The 21,247-nt window shown below is 43.8% G+C and overlaps 1 gene segment (V, D, J or C); it reads right to left on the reverse strand.

Moving 5' to 3' along the window:
- Positions 1-19,964: 19,964 nt before the first annotated feature.
- The window catches only part of LOC115456968, a 63,825-nt gene continuing 62,542 nt past the window's right edge, over positions 19,965-21,247 (reverse strand). The window contains 1 exon segment of the V gene segment in view: positions 19,965-21,184. Within this exon segment, the coding sequence occupies positions 20,814-21,184 (371 nt within the window).

Consider the following 21,247-nt stretch of genomic DNA (forward strand, 5'->3'; position numbering starts at 1 on the left):
CAGCATCCTGTCCACGACAGCGGCCAATCCAGGCCAAGGGCACCTGGCAAGCTTCCCAAACGTACAAACATTCTATACATGTTATTCCTGGAATTTTGGATTTTTCCAAGTCCGTTTAGTAGCGGTTTATGGACTTGTCCTTTAGGAAACCGTCCAACCCCTTTTTAAACTCTGCTAAGCTAACCGCCTTCACCACGTTCTCCGGCAACGAATTCCAGAGTTTAATTACACGTTGGGTGAAGAAAAAGTTTCTCCGATTTGTTTTAAATTTACTACACTGTAGTTTCATTGCATACCCCCTAGTCCTAGTATTTTGGAAAGCGTGAACAGACACTTCACATCCACCTGTTCCACTCCACTCATTATTTTATATACCTCTATCATGTCTCCCCTCAGCCGTCTCTTCTCCAAGCTGTATAGCCCTAGCCTCCTTAGTCTTTCTTCATAGGGAAGTCGTCCCATCCCCGCTATCATTTTAGTCGCCCTTCGCTGCACCTTTTCCAATTGTACTATATCTTTCTTGAGATGCGGCGACCAGAATTGAACACAATACTCAAGGTGCGGTCGCACCATGGAGCGATACAACGGCATTATAACATCCTCACACCTGTTTTCCATACCTTTCCTAATAATACCCAACATTCTATTTGCTTTCTTAGCCGCAGCAGCACACTGAGCAGAAGGTTTCAGTGTGTTATCGACGACGACACCCAGATCCCTTTCTTGGTCCGTAACTCCTAACGTGGAACCTTGCATGACGTAGCTATAATTCGGGTTCTTTTTTCCCACATGCATCACCTTGCACTTGCTCACATTAAACATCATCTGCCATTTAGCCGCCCAGTCTCCCAGTCTCGTAAGGTCCTCTTGTAATTTTTCACAATCCTGTCGCGATTTAACGACTTTGAATAACTTTGTGTCATCAGCAAATTTAATTACCTCGCTAGTTACTCCCATCTCTAAATCATTTATAAATATATTAAAAAGCAGCGGTCCTAGCACAGACCCCTGAGGAACCCCACTAACTACCCTTCTCCATTGTGAATACTGCCCATTTAACCCCACTCTCTGTTTCCTATCCTTCAACCAGTTTTTAATCCACAATAGGACATTTCCTCCTATCCCATGACCCTCCAATTTCCTCTGTAGCCTTTCATGAGGTACCTTGTCAAACGCCTTTTGAAAATCCAGATACACAATATCAACCGACTCCCCTTTGTCCACATGTTTGTTCACTCCTTCAAAGAATTGAAGTAAATTGGTCAGGCAAGATTTCCCCACACAAAAGCCATGCTGACTTGGTCTCAGTAATCCATGTCCTCGGATGTGCTCTGTAATTTTGTTTTTAATAATAGCCTCTACCATTTTCCCAGGCACCGACGTCAGACTCACCGGTCTATAATTTCTCCCCTGGAGCCTTTTTTAAAAATGGGCGTTACATTGGCCACCCTCCAATCTTCCGGTACCACGCTCGATTTTAAGGATAAGTTGCATATCACTAGCAGTAGCTCCGCAAGCTCGTTTTTCAGTTCTATCAGTACGCTAGGATGAATACATCCGGTGCCAGGAGATTTGCTACTCTTCAGTTTGCCGAACTGCCCCATTACGTCCTCCAGGTTTACCATGAAGTCAGTAAGTTTCTCCGACTCGTCCGCTTGAAATACCATTTCCGACACCGGTATCCCACCCAAATCTTCCTCGGTGAAGACCGAAGCAAAGAATTCTTAGTCTCTCCGCTACGTCTTTGTCTTCCTTGATCGCCCCTTTTACCCTCGGTCATCCAGCGGCCCACCGATTCTTTGCCGCTTCCTGCTTTAATATACCGAAACAAAAATTTTACTATGTTTTTTTGCCTCTAATGCTATCTTTTTTCATACTCCCTCTTGGCCTTCTTAATCTGCGCCTGCTTTGCTTTGACACCCTTATGCTGTTTCTTGTTATTTTCAGGACGGTTCCTTCTTCAATTTGTCTGAAGGCGTTTCTTTTAGCCCTAATAGCTTCCTTCACTCACTTTTCAACCAGCCGGATTCTTTGACTTCCGTCTTTCTTTTCTAATTTGCGGAATATGTAATGGCCTGGGCCTCCAGGATGGTATTTTTGAACAGCGTCCACGCCTGGTGTACAGCTTTTTACTCTCTCAGTTGCCCCCCTAAGTTTTTTTTTTACCGAATCACAAGGAGCTGCAGTGAGAAATGAATGCAGTTCCCCAGACTCTCAGCCCTCTGCACTAACCATTAGGCCACTCCCTCCACTTGGGTTGGCTCCTGCCACTCCATACAGTTCTCCCCCCCCCCCCATCTTTTTTGAAGTGCATCAGCTGCTGCCTAAAGGGTCTTCTTAATAGTAGCTTTCCATGGCCTTAAGCAATGATCTGCACTGTGTGTGACTTAGTCATACAATGCTGCTATTAATATCTATTAAGACTGGAGTGAAGGAGCAGCCAGCTAAGAACCACTTCAAAGCACACTGCAGCTCCTTGTGATCTTGGGCAAGTTCCTTAACCCTCTATTGCCTATAGGTACAAATTCAGGTTGTGAGCCCTCTAAGGACACTACTGTACCTGGATGTACATAACTGGATTTATTCAGATAAGTCTCTTGATGCTGCTTGATATATTTTTTGAATTATAAAAATGTTGGTACCATTGCAGCAATATTTAGTGCTCTTTGTATAAGAAGACTTTTTTTTTTTTTTTTGGGGGGGGGGGGGTGACTGATGAATGAGAAAGTTAGAGCCTGTTAATATTTTTATAAGAAAGGCTTGATATCTGAGGTGCTTTTTCCCTCCTCTTTTTTTGTGCACTTAATGGTATTGGTATGCAAAACTCTTGTTTTAGCTGCAGGCAGATTGTATTTGTTTCTGTAAGTTTGAGTTATCTGCCACCCAGTGGTTGTAGATAAATACTGCATTAGCAAGTTCCTTCTTTATTAGTTAGCAGAGGTTTGGTAACCTTTGCTCTGATTGGGCAAAGAAACAGTGCATTATGGGAGATCCAGTTCCCAGGAGGAGGAGGGGAAATAGGCCAGTTCTGGAGGAGGGCTGGGGAAACAGCATTGGATTAGGTGTTGGGGGAACTCTGTACCTCATTCCTAGCATGTTTTGTGGGTGTAAGCTATTGATAATACTGAAAAGAGACACAAAGATGAAGGGAGACGAGAAGGATGTAGAAGAGAAAGGAGGGGATACGGAAGAGAAGAGGAGAGATAATCTCATAATATGAAAAGAAGACAAAAGAGACATCTCCTATAGAGACATACAGACACTTTTTTATTCTGAGAAATAACACGTTATTTGTAAAGTCTGAAATGTAGAGCTGTTGAAAAGAGCTGGCTATAACTGAGATGAAGGTTAAAGCTGGAGCGAGCATTTAAAGCTGTAGAAATATCCAGGCTGGAGTATGTGTAGGATTGGACTCTTCTCTCATGGCATCAGTCCCAGTGGTGAGGGATTCCTGCACTGTTGTCACAAGAAGCCTTAATTACTGTTTACCCTGGCAAAGACAAAGAAAAGGTCTGTGAGGAAGAAAGGAATTTGCAAACACTCTCTCCTCTTTCCATGGCTCAGGTGAAGGACATAGTGCATTCTATTAGGCAGGAGGAGCAGAGTAAGCTGGCTTGTGAGGGGAATTACCTTGCTTGCTCCCAGGAAACAGCTGTACATGATACTTTAGAGAGCAGGATTAGAGGGCGAGCTGGGCTGATTTCATGTTGTTCTGGAGCGATCCCTGCTCACCTGAGAGTGAAAGAGGAGAAAAAGGGGGATTGATGTGAGCCAAACTGCCAACCAACCCAGCAAGACTAGGGTGTGAGGGCCTGTCACTGGCTCATGCATCTTACACCATCCCTTCTAAAGCAGCAGGATAACTGTGTGTGCTCATCTTTATGACGAAGGCAGAAAAGAGCTAAGATGAGAGTCCTGCTGCTTTAGAAGGGGATGGTGTAAGGTAATATTTTTATTTGCTTAGGTCTTTGCCATTTTTTAACCCAATATATTTGATTTCACTTAATTTTGCACTGATTGGAATGAAAGGTGTGCATCGTTTCTGATGACTAATATTTCATTGTTAGTACCTGTCATCTAGGGCTGCAACTCTCTAGCAGTGGTTTAATCTCTCTGTCGCATGGACCACTGGAATCCAATTTGGGGGTGAAGGTAAAGCAGTTCTGGCATCCGCTGAATAGAGAATCACCTCAGTAGAATAAGGGTGTCGCCCAGGGGTGGGCAACCTCGGTCCTGGAGTGCCGTAACCCAGTCAGGTTGTCAGGGTTTCTCCCACATGAACTTTATCTTACCACAATATCACTTTATATTTGTTTACACTGGAGTCTGCAAACGCCTCTCCGGTACTATGTAAGCCACATTGAGCCTACAAATAGGTGGGAAAATGTGGGATACAAGTGTAACAAATAAATAAAATAAAATAAAATAAATAGTAGTAGTAGTAGTGTCAGTCTTGGAGTGTCAGGATGTCTTTGTGAATAAAAGCTGCACTTGTCTCTGGGGTTTGAGATGTTGCTTCCCTTAGATACAGTGTCAGTCTTGGAGTGTCAGGGTGTCTCTGTGTATAAAAGCAGCATTGTCTTGGGGCATAAGATGTCTCTTCTCTTAGGTGCTGTGTTAGGCACTTTGTCCAGTTGGCTTTGCCCTTTGGTTCCTCCTGGTGCTGTTCAGTGGAAGGGTATTGGGTGCCCTAGCTGAACCTTGTCTTGTGCCCCCTGTTCTGTCCTCTGACAGCCTTGCACTAGTTTATAACATCCTAAAATGTGTGTAATGCTTTTACTGTTATTCTCAGTTCTAAGGACTATCATTGCTGCAGTTTCTCACTGCAAAGATACATGAGCAATGCACTGTGGATAATGTAGTTCACAGGCAGTGCAACCACACTTGCTTGGCTGTGTAAGAACTGTTACCACTGGTTGTGAGGCTGCCCAGACCTCCTCCCTCTCTGCCAAGCTTGGCTCTTGTGTCTTCCTGCTTCATTTCCTGGTCATTTCACTATCTCTGTCCTGGGAGGTCAGCCAGGTATGACCTTTCCCCCCAATCGAGAGCCATCCTCGATGGCAGGCTCTGTCCCCATTGGTCTCTATCTGCTCCTCCCTGAGCCTGTGTGAAGCTCAACACCTCTTTGTCCTTTCAGCCATGAGGCATTCCACCACCATCTAGCCAGAGACATGGAGCATGGATCATCTCATTCCAGACAGCTCTGTCCTGCTGACACTCCCTGTAATGAACCTGGTTTTTTGCCTTGAAAATATCTCCTCCCTATGAGATATCGCACATTCCAGTCACCCAGCTTTGAAACCATTTCTTCCTGTTCAACTATCCTTCCCCCCTGCAATATCGCTACCTCTCTCAGCTCTTCACCCCCAACAGCTCTCAGATAAGGAGTCTCTGTGTCCTGGCGCAGCACCTCTGAACATCTACCTGTGAGTAAATTATCTGTGATTTATTCAATAAAAGAGACTTCATAAAAATAATAGAGACTGTCGGGATTGATTGGTGTGCCAAGGTTATACTCCAAGATATTGAGGCTTCAAGTTAACAAGCCTCGAGAGTCTTGACACCCCCACCTCATTAACTTTTAGGCCCCTAATCTCTCCCCATCCCACGTAAATATTACGTGTGGTTATGTGTCTGTGTGTATCACACATGCACAAATAATGAGGGCATTTTCCAAAAGTGAAAGTATGCCTTGGTCTTTCTTTGAGGTTGGTTGGGAATCTATTGTTTTGTCTTCATTGCAGCTGCCCTTTTCTGCCTCCCTCCAGAAATTGCTGCCCTAGGTCACAGGAGCCAGCTGTGTGGGTGTAGTGAGTGCTGATCACCCCCAGTATTGAGGCAAGCTCCTTCATTGTATCCAGGGAGGGGGTCATTTGTATTGTGTTTGCTCCCCTCCCCCCCAATCGTTTTCAAATGTTGGTGCCTATGCCCTGGGGGACCACCTAGTCTTGCTCTAATGGTTGGGCCGACCTTACGTGCTTACCTTGTATTCTCAGGCTCTTCACTGTGGGCGATGAGGACATGTGTTTCACCTCACATGAGTATGTTGTTACCCTGGTACCATTCTGCCGGGAGAGCCGGAGTCTGCTGCTCACACTTGTACTGGCCATTGGGCATCTTCCTTGGTATGTCAGTGGCCACGGCCTCAGGGTTGATCAGTTGGCTGTCTCGCCTCCAGCTCACTTCCACATACCATGGGTAGAAGTCTTGGATCAGACAGATCAGAGTGGCTTTCTGGTGCTTTTTGATCTCGCTGCAGGAGGGGTAGAAGACATGGAACAGTCGGAGCAACCACCTCATCCCGATCTGAGCCCAGGAGAAAGTGAAAGAGAAAGAACATTTAAGGATACAGAAGGTAATATCACATTGCTTCAGAAAACAGATGCGCAGCCTTTTCTGAGGTGAAGAACTGTGTACACTGCCCTCTGCTCTTGGTGACAGCCCTTTAAGGGACAGAAAGAAAGCTGTTGTGTTAAAATAATCTCAGTACTTCAAAAACAAGGGCAAAATCATTCAAAAGAATATCTATCTATCTATCTATCTATCTATCTATCTATATTCAAAAATACAAATTATACACAAAATAGTAAATACATATTTTATAAAAAATACAAGGAAAAGTGTGTGCTTTAATAGTCCTGCTAGGGATTATGGTTTGAGATGGTTGTCTATCCCTGCTAGGTGAGCTCCACAGAAACCTTGATGGGATTCTGACTTGGAGTTAATGGCTGCTGGATTTATCAGTAACTTTCAACACTGTGGATCACACAGCAGAACAGGCAGAATAGGTATCAGTGCCACAGTATTTGCCTTGTTTCACAATCTTGCCTATCAGAAAAGCAACAATCTACACTGTTTAGCAGCACCTCATTGCCACTGTGGGTTCCACAAGCATTGATACTGTCACCCATAAAATATCTACCTCAAGCCACTAATAAGCTGATTCAGTTCTTCAGACAAGCAGATAGTACAGCTACTCATACCCATTGAAGCAGATGTAGTAACAGCCGTGAATAAATCAACTGCCAGTCTACCAGCAGTTCAAAACAGGAAACTATCTGAACCCAAGTAAATTCAAGCTCGTGTCCCTTAATGCATAGATGAGGTAACTGGATATTCACAAAATGGAATCCCACAGTCTTTGGTAAAAATCAAAATATATTGAACTAGAACCAAGACTATTACTGCTACACTAAAATAGCTAACAGAAATTCGACCACATATATATAGCCATATATTTCTCTTTTTGATATAGTCTATTTTAATTGCTTTATTCTTTTTCTTAAGAGTGCCCTCAGCAAAAAACCGCTCATTTCAGGCAATTGCATTTCTTTTGCCAAGAGGCCTAGCACTTCTTTCATCGGGTTGCTCTTTTTTTTTCTTTTTGTTTGTGTGCCATTACATATCAAAATAGTGCTACAACTTAGAATAAGAAATCAAAAATTAAAAAAAAAAACCTTGAACTTATCTCTAAACATTTTTTTTTTCGGCATTCACACTGAGTCCTCACTTCACTCTCTTCAGGTACCACAGCTGCTATTCTCTCCGACTGCCTTCCCCTGTTTTCACCTATTAGCTATTTTAGTGTAGCAGTAATAGTTTGGTTCTCGTTCAATATACATGAGGTAACTGACATCAAAATCCCATTTGGGTGTTGTGAACGTCTTAAATTACAGGATACACCTGGATGTGGTACTTTCTCTGATCCTCAAATCCAGGCAACCTTCAGGAGCTGCCTCTATCACCTGCTGCAAATACACACACTCTCTCTCTCTGTACATGGAGATGGAAAAATCTTGAAACAATTGTGCAGTGTAACCAGTGTCAGTAATAAAGTAAACTAATACTAGAAAAAACAATGACACTGCAAAGGTGGCTCAATGGCTGTAAAAATTTTATTGTAAGTGAAGAGAATCCCTCAGAAACCTGTCGGACCTCACGTCCCAGGTTCTCAACGGAAATATAAATGAGCCGTTGACTTGTTTCTATCATAGGGATTTTTAAACTCTTTGTTTTAGTTTTTTAATGCTTTAGTTGTGTCCTACGGTGCCACCGTTTCATTGTTACGTGGCGCCATTTTGGAAAAAAAAAGATCTTTAACTTGAAAATTGAAATAGGAAAGCAGAACTCTTGAAAGCAGAACCTTAAGCAGTTGCAACACCAGTCCCTGAAGAAGCCACGTAATGGTGAAACAGTGGCACCATAGGACACAAGCTAAGTGTTGCATTTCATTGTTTTGGCGCTTTCCCATATTTAAAATTGGTAGCAGTCAGAATTGCTAGACTTTAAACTTCACATTAAGCACTACAATAGCCATTGAGCCACCTTTGCAGTGTCATTGTTTGTCTAGTAATGGAAAATCTTGACATTGCGGTCTAGATTGTACTGGACTTCTATAATGTACTCTACATTGGTGTGCCACAAAGGGTTATATCACCAGCTCCAAATGATAGGAGGTTGTAATGATGTGATCATATCACACTGTTACTGGAAAAACATCACTGGCTAAAAAATACACAAGACATGGACAAATTTTAAACTCTATCTTTGATCTCCAAGATCCTTAGAGGAAATGGACCAGAGACATTGAAAATCAGGATTTCTCTCTCTCTGCACCTCTGAGGTTCCTAAGGTTCTCTCAAGGATATCCTTACCAAAGGAATTCAGACAAAGTGACACCTGCCAGAGAGCCTTCTCAGGAACAGCCCCCAAGCTCTGGAACTCCCTCCCAGAAGGGTATATCATTCAGTGCAAGACTATCTCCATTTGAGTCTGGTTTTTCTTCCAAGTCTTTAATGGGTGAGGTGACTGACTAGTGAGTTCCACACATCCAGATTGACATCAATTGCATACTCTACACAGCAGGACTTGCTTATCACATGCACTCGGAGATCATTGCATGCACCTTTCTGACTGCACATGCAACTTTCTCCTTCAAATGAATTCCTTACTTTTCATCTGTTTCAACTCCTTTTTTTAACCCTGTCTCACCGGTCTATGAGGCAGATGCACTAAACGTTTTTCATCGTTAAATGAGCCCTCGGGGAAGAATTTCCGATCCTTTCCATGCACTAAGCCTATTTTCCGACGACAGTAGCAGCTAACGAAAACGGAATGGAGATGAGCAATTAGTGTGAAAACCCCATTGAAACGACATGCACTAACCTTTTCCGATTGCCTTTACGCAGGAAAAAGGCAGGAAAACTAACGAGAGGTCTGGACCTCTCGTTAGGACACGCTCCGTGGCAGGAAAAAGTGTTAAGTGAAAAAAATAACAAACTTTGAGCCAATCCCAGCGCATTAGCAGAGCTAAAAGCGCTGTGATTGGTCCAAAGGACCTCAGAAAACACATAAAAAAATAAAAATAAAAAAAGGATCGGGAGGGGGCAAGGGCGCTCATCAGGAGCGTCCTGTACGGACGGCCTTGCCCCCCCCCCCCCGCCGCCGCTGCTCCCCACTTTCCGCCGCTCCCCCCACCCCGAAAAAGCAAAATTGTAGCAGCCCCTGCCCCCCTCCCTTCCTCACTACTCTCAGCTCCGCCTCCCGACATCCTCCGTCTGTGCCCCGCCCCTTTGGGGGTCGTCGCCGCCATTCCCCTTCTCCATCGGGCCCCCCTCCCTCTTACCGGGCCCTCCCTCTTACGTAGGTTACTGACGTCAGACAGGGGCGGGCCCAGGAGGAGAAAGACGCTCTATCGAAGGCAGGCATCAGCTGATTCAGCGTTCTTCTTGCCCGTGCAGCGCCTTCGGACAGAGGAGAGAGGCGCTGCACGGGCCCGGTAAGAGGGAGGGGGGCCCGATGGAGAAGGGGAATGGCGGCGACGACACCCAAAGGGGGCGGGGCACAGACGGAGGATGTCGGGAGGCGGAGCTGAGAGTAGTGAGGAAGGGAGGGGGGCAGGGGCTGCTACAATTTTGCTTTTTCGGGGTGGGGGGAGCGGCGGAAAGTGGGGAGCAGCGGCGGGGGGGGGGGGCAAGGCCGTCCGTACAGGACGCTCCTGATGAGCGCCCTTGCCCCCCCCCGCTCCTTTTTTTAGTTTTTTTTTTTATGTGTCAATTCAATTTGCCATGTGCTTGTGATTTGACTGTTTGTGGCATGCGCAGAGCAGCTAACATAACGCTTGGCTGCTCTGCGCATGATGGGGGCCGATTAACGATGTGTATTGTGATTCTTTGATACATTGTACGTTTCAATACCGATTCCAGCATGTGTGACTTTTTTTTTTGGTGCATTTTTCGTTATTTTAAAATCGTTAGGGACTTTAACGATTTAGATTTTTTTACGTTTGGTTGCTGCATCTGCCTCTATATGTTCCACCTCTCCCTATCCCAGTGGCTCCCAAACCTGATCCTGGAGGCACCCCAGCCAGTCAGGTCTTCAGGATATCCACACTGAATATTCATGAGAGAGATTTGCATGCAGTGGAGGCAGTGAATGCAAACCTGTCTCATGAATAGTCATTGTGGATATCCTGAAAACCTGTCTGGGGTGCCTCCAGGATCAGGTGTGGGGACCACTCCCTAACCCCTTCACTTTCTATGAAAATGTGTACTGTATCGACATTGTAAAATGCTTCTAATTATAAGAATTATATGCTATATGAATTTTCTTCTGTGCTGCCTATTATGATATAATTCGTATTCTGCTGACATGTATCGTATTTCTGTTATTAACTGAATGTTTCACAGGGTTTGGACAGATTCCTGAGGGAAAAGTCCATTGAACATTATTACATTTTGGGGTGGGGGGGGGCGGGGTTGCCGGGTTCTTGAAGCCTGGATTGGCCGCTGTGGGAGACAGGCTGCTGGGCTTGATGGACCCTTGGTCTTTTTCCAGAATGGGGTGCTTATGTATGTGCTTATGTGCTACTAAATGTTTATGTTTCTGAGAGAGAGGTGATGCCCTCCGGAGCTGTCTGTGGTGCTTTTCATCAAGGTTTTGCCGCCGGCTGAAGACCGACGAAAGAGAAAGGCAGTCTGGTGGAGACCGTAGAAAACTGGTATTTTTTTGCATAAAAAAGTAATTAAGAAAGAATCTGGAAAACAGGGGAAAAAGCTATTCGGATATCTTTAATGGAAATTAGTTTCCAGACTTTCTGAGTGGCCTTTCAAATAAAGCTCCTTCTGCTCTGTAAATCCTGTATTTAGAGCCCTGGCAGGACTGGAAATAAATTTCACTCACACGTCTTTTGTATTCACCTAGACTTGGTACGAAAGTGCGCGCAAGCAAAAACTGCAGTGGCTGTGAAGAAAAATAAACTTGTGTTGCTGTTCATTTGGAAGACCTGTAAATAAACTGAGAAAGCTGAGATCTAGGAGTCAAGTCTTTCAGCCTCTACCGACTGGGAGACTTTCCCCAGGAGCCGAAAACTCAGGGTCAGATCAGCTGGGACTCTACTGTCCAGATTAAAATCCATGTCCAGATTAAAATCCAAAGAACTGAAGCCCAACAGCGGTTCTTGGACCCGGATCTGGTCACTAAAAGCTGCCAGTACTAAGCTTTCACTTGGTGTCGCCGTGGGAAAAATCCTTTCTTCTGTCTGTAGGACGGACAGACAGACAGACAGACCTGAAGGGATCTTATTAAACAGGCACTGCAAAACCAACTTCTCTCATCCAGTGGCTTTCACCAGTTTTGCTCAGGTCGATAATCTCGGTTGACACAGACAGTAAGTTAACAAGGGAATCTCCTCTCCAGCACATCAGTTTATCAGATCAGCACCAGAACGGTATATTTTATATAATGTAATTAAAACATACAACGTAAACCCTGATTCTGAATTTCACAGGAAATCCATCATCCACAGGCTCCTAAAGTCTGGTGAAATAAATCTGATGACGCCAACAGGACACTTTCGCCCTTCAGCTGTTTTTAAGTTCTAATGTTTCCCCCTGTCTTGTCCTATTTTGATGAGAGGTCTGGGGATATTCCAGTTGAGCTGAGCAAAAGAAGCTGAGCAGATTAGGAAAAGAGAAACAGAAAATGGAACAGTATAAATACAGTCCAGGAGAAACAGAAAAATACTGAGGGTGTAGAGAAAAGATCTTTTTTTTTAAAGGATATTTTATTGAAAATTTTTGTAAGGTAAGAGGGCTACATAAAAGGAAACAGGGGAAATAGGCATTCAAAAGATGTTGTCTTCTTATTTGTACAATTGCTGATAGGTTATGCAAAGTGATAACCATTAACATATCATCATAAATTTTTCAACCTTAACCTTTTATAATTATTTTTAGATTTAAGTAACTATCATTAAAATAGAAAATGCATAGGATGTAAGAGTGGAGGAGTGGCCTAGTGGTTAGGGTGGTGGACTTTGGTCCTGGGGAACTGAGTTCAATTCCCACTTCAGGCACCGGCAGCTGCTTGTGACTCTGGGCAAGTCACTTAACCCTCCATTGCCCCAGGTAAGCCGCATTGAGCCTGCCATGAGTGGGAAAGTGCTAAAGGGAGAATGATAAGGTTATTGGAAAAAGAAAAGATAAGAGGAAAGGGAGAAGTAGGGAGAGTATAAATACAATGAACCTTTATGCAATAATGTGTTAGTACAGGAATAGTTTAAATGGCTTGTTAGAATACATGACACTACACAATCAGATTAAGGTATTTGAGGACTATTGTAGCAAAACTCCTCAGAAAATATCTTTTACAACCTCTTTGCTTACGTTTGAAAAGGACTCCTGTAGGTTAGTTTATAATATCTATGATCTGGTAGTTATAGTGGGGTTTTTTTTTGTTCTTAATCATGTTTGTTATTGTAACATTGTTTAATGTGTATAATTGAACAAGGCATAGAACCTTTTGATTAAATGCTTAATAAATTTAAGTAAATTAAATGTTTTTTTTTTCAAATGTATACTGCATTATTCCAAAAGGAAGGGTATGGGGCTCTCTTAAATGTTTTTTTTTTCTTGAAATCTAATCTATTGCTCTAATAAAATCTGTAATGCAGACCCTCCAGGTCCCTGATTTCACTATGAAAGTGTTAAGATCTAGAGTCCAGGGTACTGGTAGCTGTTTCTACCACACCTCATACAATGCAGATCAACAGGAAAATAGACCAGGAGTCAAGAACCCACCCAAGTTGATTCTCCATGCTCTAATAACATTTCATTGGGATTGGTTCTTCAATCTGGAATTTTTATGTCTCTTGATGACTTGCAGTGTTCTCCCCACAAAATTTTGCCAGCCAGGTGGTAGGAATGAGTAGCTGGGAGGGGGAAGGGCAAGGGAGTACTGTGGAGTATTATAGAATTATCTGTTAATTAGCTTGGTGGTCAGTAAAATCAGCCAGATGGTTTTTGCCTATTCAAAAGATCCTGGGGGACCACTGACTTGTTTGTACACAGTCCTGCTCGGTTTTATCCCTGACTGCAGGGCCAGTGTATCCACTAAGTACATAAGTACATAAGTAATGCCACACTGGGAAAAGACCAAAGGTCTATCGAGCCAGCATCCTGTCCATGACAGCGGCCAATCCGGGCCAAGGGCACCTGGCAAGCTTCCCAAATGTACAAACATTTTATACATGTTATTCCCGGAATTGTGGAATTTTCCCAAGTCCATTTAGCGGTTTATGGACTTGTCCTTTAGGAAACCGTCTAACCCTTTTTAAACTCTGCTAAGCTAACCGCCTTCACCACGTTCTCCGGCAACAAATTCCAGAGTTTAATTATGCATTGGGTGAAGAAAAATTTTCTCCGATTTCTTTTAAATTAACTACACTGTAGTTTCATCGCATGCCCCCTAGTCCTAGTATTTTGGAAAGTGTGAACAGACACTTCACATCCACCTGTTCCACTCCACTCAATATTTTATATACCTCTATCATGTCTCCCCTCAGCCGTCTCTTCTCCAAGCTGAATAGCCCTAGCCTCCTTAATCTTTCTTCATAGGGAAGTCGTACCATCCCCGCTATCATTTTAGTCACCCTTCGCTGCACCTTTTCCAATTCTACTATATCTTTCTTGAGATGCGGCGACCAGAATTGAACACAATACTCAAGGTGCGATCGCACCATGGAGCGATATAACGGCATTACAACATCCTCACACCTGTTTTCCATACCGTTCCTAATAATACCCAACATTCTATTCGCTTTCCTAGCCACAGCAGCACACTGAGCAGAAGGTAGAATAGGCAGTCACCCATGGCAGCAGTTTCTGAGGAGAGAAATCAAAGCAAAAGTACAAATCCCGCAGCAAAACAAGCTGAAAGAACTATCAACTCGTATCTCTTTCACTCACAGAAAAAAGTCAGCATTTTTCAAATAGCTCATTTCTGAAGGTAAAGGGGGTTTTAAAAGTTGCCCTCATTGGGTACTGTATATGTATATACAAAACAGAGTTTAATATTTAAAAATATTATTTCTCTTGGGGGCAATATCTGCAAAGGGATTAGTTTTGCACATAAACAAAAAAGCAGTGAGGTACAAATGACAAATCCGGGTCGGTGAACAATAATCACTTTAGGGACATGACACGGCTGTGATCACGCCTGCATCAGGAGTCCATCAACCTTTGTGCCATGGAGGAATACTGGGATTGAAGAATTTATCGTGTCATACCAGAAGAGGTACAGAAATGACCAATCAACACAAAGCAATGAGCGCAGTCCTACAAGCAAATAAATCTCTTGGGAAGCCAAGTGACATGAAGAGGTTTACTTGCCTGATTGCGGTCATTGGTCCTGTATCTCTTCTGGTATGATGAGATAAATTCTTGAATCCCAGTATTTCTCCACAGCAGAAAGGATGATGGACTCTTGATGCAGGCATGATCCCCAAAACACGGCCGTGTTAAGTCTCTACAATAAAGTGATTATTGTTCACCTACCTGGATTTCTTGTTTGTACCTGACTGCTTTTTGGCTTGTCTGCCACCTCCATGAGGTCCCGCTTGCACCTTCGCTCTTGTTCCTTAGTTTTGCACCTACCATGACTGTAATGAACCTCACTCCTAAGCCAGGGTATGTGGAGTATGATCTCAGTCTGTCAAATTTATTATTAATGCTCACCATAGTAACCAGATTACATAAGTACATAAGTATTGCCATACTGGGAAAGACCAAAGGTCCATCAAGCCCAGCATCCTATTTCCAACAGTGGCCAATCCACTGGCAAGATCCCCAAAAAGTACAAAACATTTTATACTGCTTATCCCAGAAATAGTGGATTTTCCCAAGTCCATTTAATAATGGTCTATGGACTTTTCCTTTAGAAAGCCGTCCAAACCTTTTTAAAACTCTGCTAAGCTAACCACCTTTACCACATTCTTTGGCAACGAATTCCAGAGCCCAATTACACGTTGAGTGAAGAAACATTTTCTCTGATTCGTTTTAAATTTACTACATTGTAACTTCATCGCATGCCCCCTAGTCCTAGTATTTTTGGAAAGCATAAACAGATGCTTCACATCTACCCGTTCAACTCCACTCATTATTTTATAGACCTCTATCATATCTCCCCTCAGCCGCCTTTTCTCCAAGCTGAAGAGCCCTAGCCGAAGAGAGGTTATGGAATGATTGATGTTGGGGTAATCAAGATTTTAAATTTAATGGTAAAAATATTGAGCAGAAGGGGCCTGAAAGGTAAAAGTGGCGATGCAAATCTGAGTGTTTCCTAAGGCACTTCACACCCTTGTACCAGTCCTGTTGACTGGATTGGAAGCTGAAAGGGAGCAGAAGGGATTAGGAGGGAGATGTGGTTGGAGTACTTTCAATGTCTGAATAATGGACTGTACTTGAATAATGGCAGCAGCAGCTCAATGGTTTTTGCTTATTTTTGCAAGGGAAACTTGGCTTTTGAGATTGTGTATGTGAGTCTGTATGTTTTTATGTGGATTCTTATAACATTTGTGTGTTGTGGTGAGCCAAACTTTCAGGACTTGTTGAATGTAGGTGAAGTTTCTCTTTGGTGGATATTTTTGCATCCATGCATAGCCACAGACTGTGGACATCACAGAAAATGGGCTTGTTTAGTGCATCATAGTGTTTTCATGAATCTCTCCTTCTCCCTCACCAGGATGGCTCTCTATCACACTTTACCCTTTGAGAATTACTGGAGTCAAGTCTGAAGCTTTGATTGTATTTGGGTCTGGATTTATGGCACTGCAAGATCTCCCTGCTGAACTGGTTGCTACACACACAGCACACAGAGTCTCACCTGTGACGATCAGTCGGGTTCCGGTGGAGAAGTAAGCAGGGGCACAGTGTGAGCAACACATGGCATCACGTCACAGAAACCTCAGAGCACTCTGCTGCCTACCAGTTTTCCTGAGCGGGCACTTCACCTCAGCTTCCGGATGTCACCCGGGTCCGAGGTATAGGTGGGAGTGTCCTTGAGGTTCAGAAATGCCTCCGCCCTGCCTGAGCTGGGCTCAAACTGCAGAGTGCCTGTCCTTCCCTGTGCTCTGCACTCGTGCATTCTTGGCACTGGCTGTAACACTGTGGTTGCTGTATTGAACACAGTGACATGAGCTCTGTCAAAAACACCTGTTCTTCCACTGTAGTTCAAGCACTCTGGTCTCTCTCCCTCCTAACTGCTCAGGTACCTCCTCCCAGGCTTTCCATCCAGTGCCTCTCTGATACTGACCCACAAACTTTCCAATAGATCCACCTGCTGTAAACCAAGGAGCAGTTCAAAGACCAGGACCCTTTTCTCTTCTTTCTCCTCTTTGTCTCTGCCTCCCCCCTTTCCTTTCTTAAAACTTCTTATGTAAAACCTTAACAATGGATTAGAGTCAATCCCCCTAGTCCTGTTTCTTAAAAAAAAATCCATTAAGGGGACGGGGGAAGGTCCCCCCCCAACCCAGTTTATGCCTCATACATGAGAAACATGTCACCCCTATGCAGCAGTGAGTTAAGTACAGTCATGTGGGGTCACAACATTTTATTGTGTAATGTTTTCCTGAATTGCTTATAGCTGAACTGGGCAGAGAATTGTTTCCACTAACAAACATCCCTGGTTTTGCCCTCTGATTTTCTCAGTGACACATCATCCGTTTGTACCTAGGGGTAGTGATCCTGTTATCAGTGGATGCTATAACAGGTTTTTTTTTTTAAATAATAAGAACAATACAGTATCTCTGAAATGAAACTTTGGAGCCTCTTGTGTTTTCTCCAATTCATCTCCCACTGGTTCATATATTTATATGCATGTAAAGGGGGGTTATAATCTCTTTTCTTCCTATCACTAGGGATCTTGCTTTGTGTGTTCTCCCCTGCACTGTTTCTGTAAAGGTGCTTCCTCTGTCTCTATCATTGTGGCTCCCTGTATAACCACAGCAAGTTACAGCTTTACAAAAACTCTACAGGAAGGTAGGAGAAGCAGAGCGGCCTGGGAGGGATAGGCAGCTCTAGTGGGTCAGTATCAAGATGGCATTTACAAATTTGCACTCCATCTTGACCACATTGACTGAAAATATCTGATTCAGCTTTTCTGATTAGCCAATTTGGCAGCTTCCAACATCTATATAGCTGTCTAAGTAGTGAAAATTAGTGTGTGTGTGTGACAGAGATATTATGAGACAGTGCACATTGTTTTCTTCTTTTTGGAAAAGTGTAAGGGGATGCATATAGAGAAGAATAATCCAAAGCATAGCTAAACGATGCTAGGTTTCACCTTAGGAGTCACCATCCAGGAAAAAGGGATAACCCCTGTAGGTTTCATCATGGACAATATGCTAAGAAAATCCTCTGCTTAGGAAAGGAAATGGGATTTGAAATACTGCCTTTCTGTGGTTATAGTCAAAGTGGTTTACATATTATATACAGGTACTTATTTTGTACCTGAGGCAATGGAGGGCTAAGGGGTCACTGCACAGAAGTCACCGTAAAGAGCCGCTTGCTATTTCCACCTCAATAATAATTACCGAGGTGGGAATAGCGAGTGATGCACATAAAAATCAGATGCAAATGAGTTACACCGACTTTTGCCATGCAGCTCAGGCCAGGGAATAAGCATAGCGGTCAATCGGTAAGTGCATGCCCTGAACAGAATAGCCTAGGGACGCCCTCCACAGTAGTCCACTATGGCTTTCAAATATAGTAACATAGTAAGTGACGGCAGATAAAGACCTGTACGGTCCATCCAGTCTGCCCAACAAGATAAACTCATTTACATGCTATGTGATACTTTATATGTATACCTGATTTTGATTTGTCCTTGCCTTTCTCAGGGTGCAGACCCTATAAGTCTGCCCAGCACTCTTCTTGTACTAAAAGTTCTGAAGCTAACGTCAAAGCCCCTTAAAATTTACACTCAAGCCCATCCCTATATACTCAGTTATGATCAGAGCGTAGACCGTAGAAGTCTGCCCAGCACTGGTTTTGCTTCCCAATTACCAGTGTCGCCCCCCAATCTCCACTAAAATTCTGTGGATCCATTCCTTCTAAACAGGATTCCTTTGTGTTTATCCCACGCATGTTTGAATTCCATTACCGTTTTCATCTCCACCACCTCCCACGGGAAGGCCTTCCATGTATCCACCACCCTCTCTGTAGTTAGAGAGGTGCATTAAGGTGCATCTTTGGCATCTGAATGAAGCAAGCGCATATGTAACTTACAGCATTCTGTAAATGGCAGCACTGCCCCTCCCCCTCCCATGTTCTGCTCCCCTTACAGACTAGCACTTAGTCACTTTGATGCTATCAATGCACATCAATGTACATTACTACTACTAATACTACCAATCATTTCTATAGCACTGTATATTATATGCAGGTACTTTTTCTGTCCCTAGAGGGCTCACAATCTAAATTTTTGAACCTGGGGCAATGGAGGGTTAAGGGGCCCTTTTACTAAGCCACGTAAGCGCCTACTTGTGCCAAATGCGTGTCAATTCAGAGTTCCCGCCCGATTACCTTGTGGCCCGTTGGTAATTTTATTTTTGACGCGTGTCCGCTATGCATGCAGGAAAATAATTTTTATTTTCCGGCACGCGGCAGAAACTGGTTGGTAATTGTCATTCTACACATGTAAACAATTACTGCACGGTTTACGCAATACACCTTACTGCTAAGTCAATGGGTAGCGGTAAGGTCTCAGATCCAAAATGGCCGTGCGCCAATTTTTATTTTGCCACTGTAGACCACACGTCCATTTTCGGCAAAATTTTTTTAAAAAGGCCTTTTTTACAGGTGCGCTGTAAAATGGATCTGTACGCGCCCAAAACACATGCCTACACCAGTGCAGCCCATTTTTCAGCGCATCTTAGTAAGAGGACCCTTGAGTGACTTGCCCAAGGTCACAAGGGGCTGCAGTGGGAATCAACCCCAGGTTACCAGGATCAAAGCCTGCTGCACTAACTATTATGCTACCCCTCCCATGAAAGTACTGGCATTTTGCATGCCAGTCATGTTTAAATGGGTGTCCAGTTCTAGATCTGCCCTTCTAATGCTTAGCTATAGTATCACATTTGGAGGGGCATTTTCGATATGATGTCTAAGTTGGGCTTTGGACATTTTGCGCTAAACATCCCAAATCCCAATAGGAAATGTAGCCATTGTCGAAACAGCAAAACATCTATCTTTTTTATTTTTTGAAAATAGCCACATGCTACATATTTTTGTGCTCTGTGTGTTTATCTTTATGGTCCATTAAAAAAAAAAAAAATTCAAGTGCAAAATGCACAAAATCAAGCTATTGGGATGTAGGAGGAGCCAGTAATCTTACATAGGGCACCCTAGGGGGCACTGCTGTGGACGTAATATAAAAGCTCCCAGGTACACATCTCACTGTTGCTCCCTTATCTTGTCAGCTGAGCCCTCCAAAGCCCACCGCTCCCAACTGAACACCATTACAGTAGTCCTTATGAGTGAAGGGCCAGCTATATGTGGGTACAGTAGGTTTTTGGTGCATTTTGGAGGGCTCACAGTTTCCACTGGAAGTGTGACAGGTAGAGTGGATTATGGGTATGAGTCCCCTTCTCCATAGTGGACTGCACCAACCACTACACTACTCCAGGGACCTGATTGTTGCTCTAATACAGCAGGCTATAACAGCTGAAGCTCTCATAGAGGCTGGTAAGTGCTATTTTTATTCACATCTTTAGGGGGTGGAAGGGGGTAAGTGACCACTAGGGGAGTAAGGAGCGATCAACACTGATTCCCTCTAGTGGTTATTTTGGGCAACGTTTTGTGCATTATTCATTCTAAAAAGAGGCCTAGATCAAAATGTTTAAGTTTTAGCCCTAGAGGTTTTCGTTTTGTTCCATTATAGCTATGAAACGTCCAAGTGCTAGGAAAACCCTTAACCCACCCTCAATATGCTCCCTTGTGATTTGGACACACTGCAAATGAATTGCATAGATAAACATGAGTCCCTTGATTTCAATTTTATTATTCTTTCCAATTAATGAAATGTTTGTGAAATGTTTCATTGAAACCCTTCCCCTCTCTTCACCAGATCAGAGACAACCCAGATATACAACCACACTTAGGCAACACAGATACAAACACACATGTGCATACACAGATAAAAACGAACAGAAAGAATTCTATGAGGCCTGCTCTGCATGCTTTCCCTACTTGCTACTATTAATATTCACTTCTGTGTGTCACCTTTGTCAGGGCCAGCTTTAGGGGTGGGCAAACAGGGCAACTGCCCTGGGCCTCATGTAAATGGGGGCCCCAAAGCTGCCTGAGGTTGAAAGAGGGACAATCTACAAGCAAGCAGTGGGGCCCCCTCCCTAACATTTGCCCTGAGCCCCATCATGTCTAGTACTAGCCCTTACCTTTGTGTATGTGGGTGTCTTACTGTCTATGTGTGTGTGTGTGAGTGTGTGTGTGTGTGTGAGAGAGAGAACGTGTGTGAGGTTAGTGTACAAGGGAGCAGTGGAGCCCCGGCACAGTGTCTCTTGCTGCACACAGGTAAAGCCCTTCATCCTCCTCTGTCACATTGGTCAGTTCCAGCTTCACAGCCTGGCCTGTCTTGTCTGTGAGCCTCTGGGCCTGGACCCGTGGTGCCAACTCCTCTCCCTCCTGTTTTTCCTGGTTGAAATAATAGAAGGTTGCAAGGGGTCTCAGCTCAGTCCCGTTCTGCCCCTTCCCCGGCAGCTGTTGGTACCAGAAGATGTTGTAGTCATTTTGATTCACAGAGCAGTTCATGCTCAGCGTTTCCCCTGCTCTAATGCTGGCGATGGGGGTCGGGACTTGGGACACAATGACTGTCACCTGGGGATGTCCGGCTGCAAGAGGAGAGAAAAAAGGGGAGAAACACCATCAATACCCCGAGATAAGCACCGAGAAAA

The sequence above is a fragment of the Microcaecilia unicolor genome, chromosome 1 (genome assembly GCF_901765095.1).
Source record: "Microcaecilia unicolor chromosome 1, aMicUni1.1, whole genome shotgun sequence".
In the NCBI taxonomy this organism is placed as follows: domain Eukaryota; kingdom Metazoa; phylum Chordata; class Amphibia; order Gymnophiona; family Siphonopidae; genus Microcaecilia; species Microcaecilia unicolor.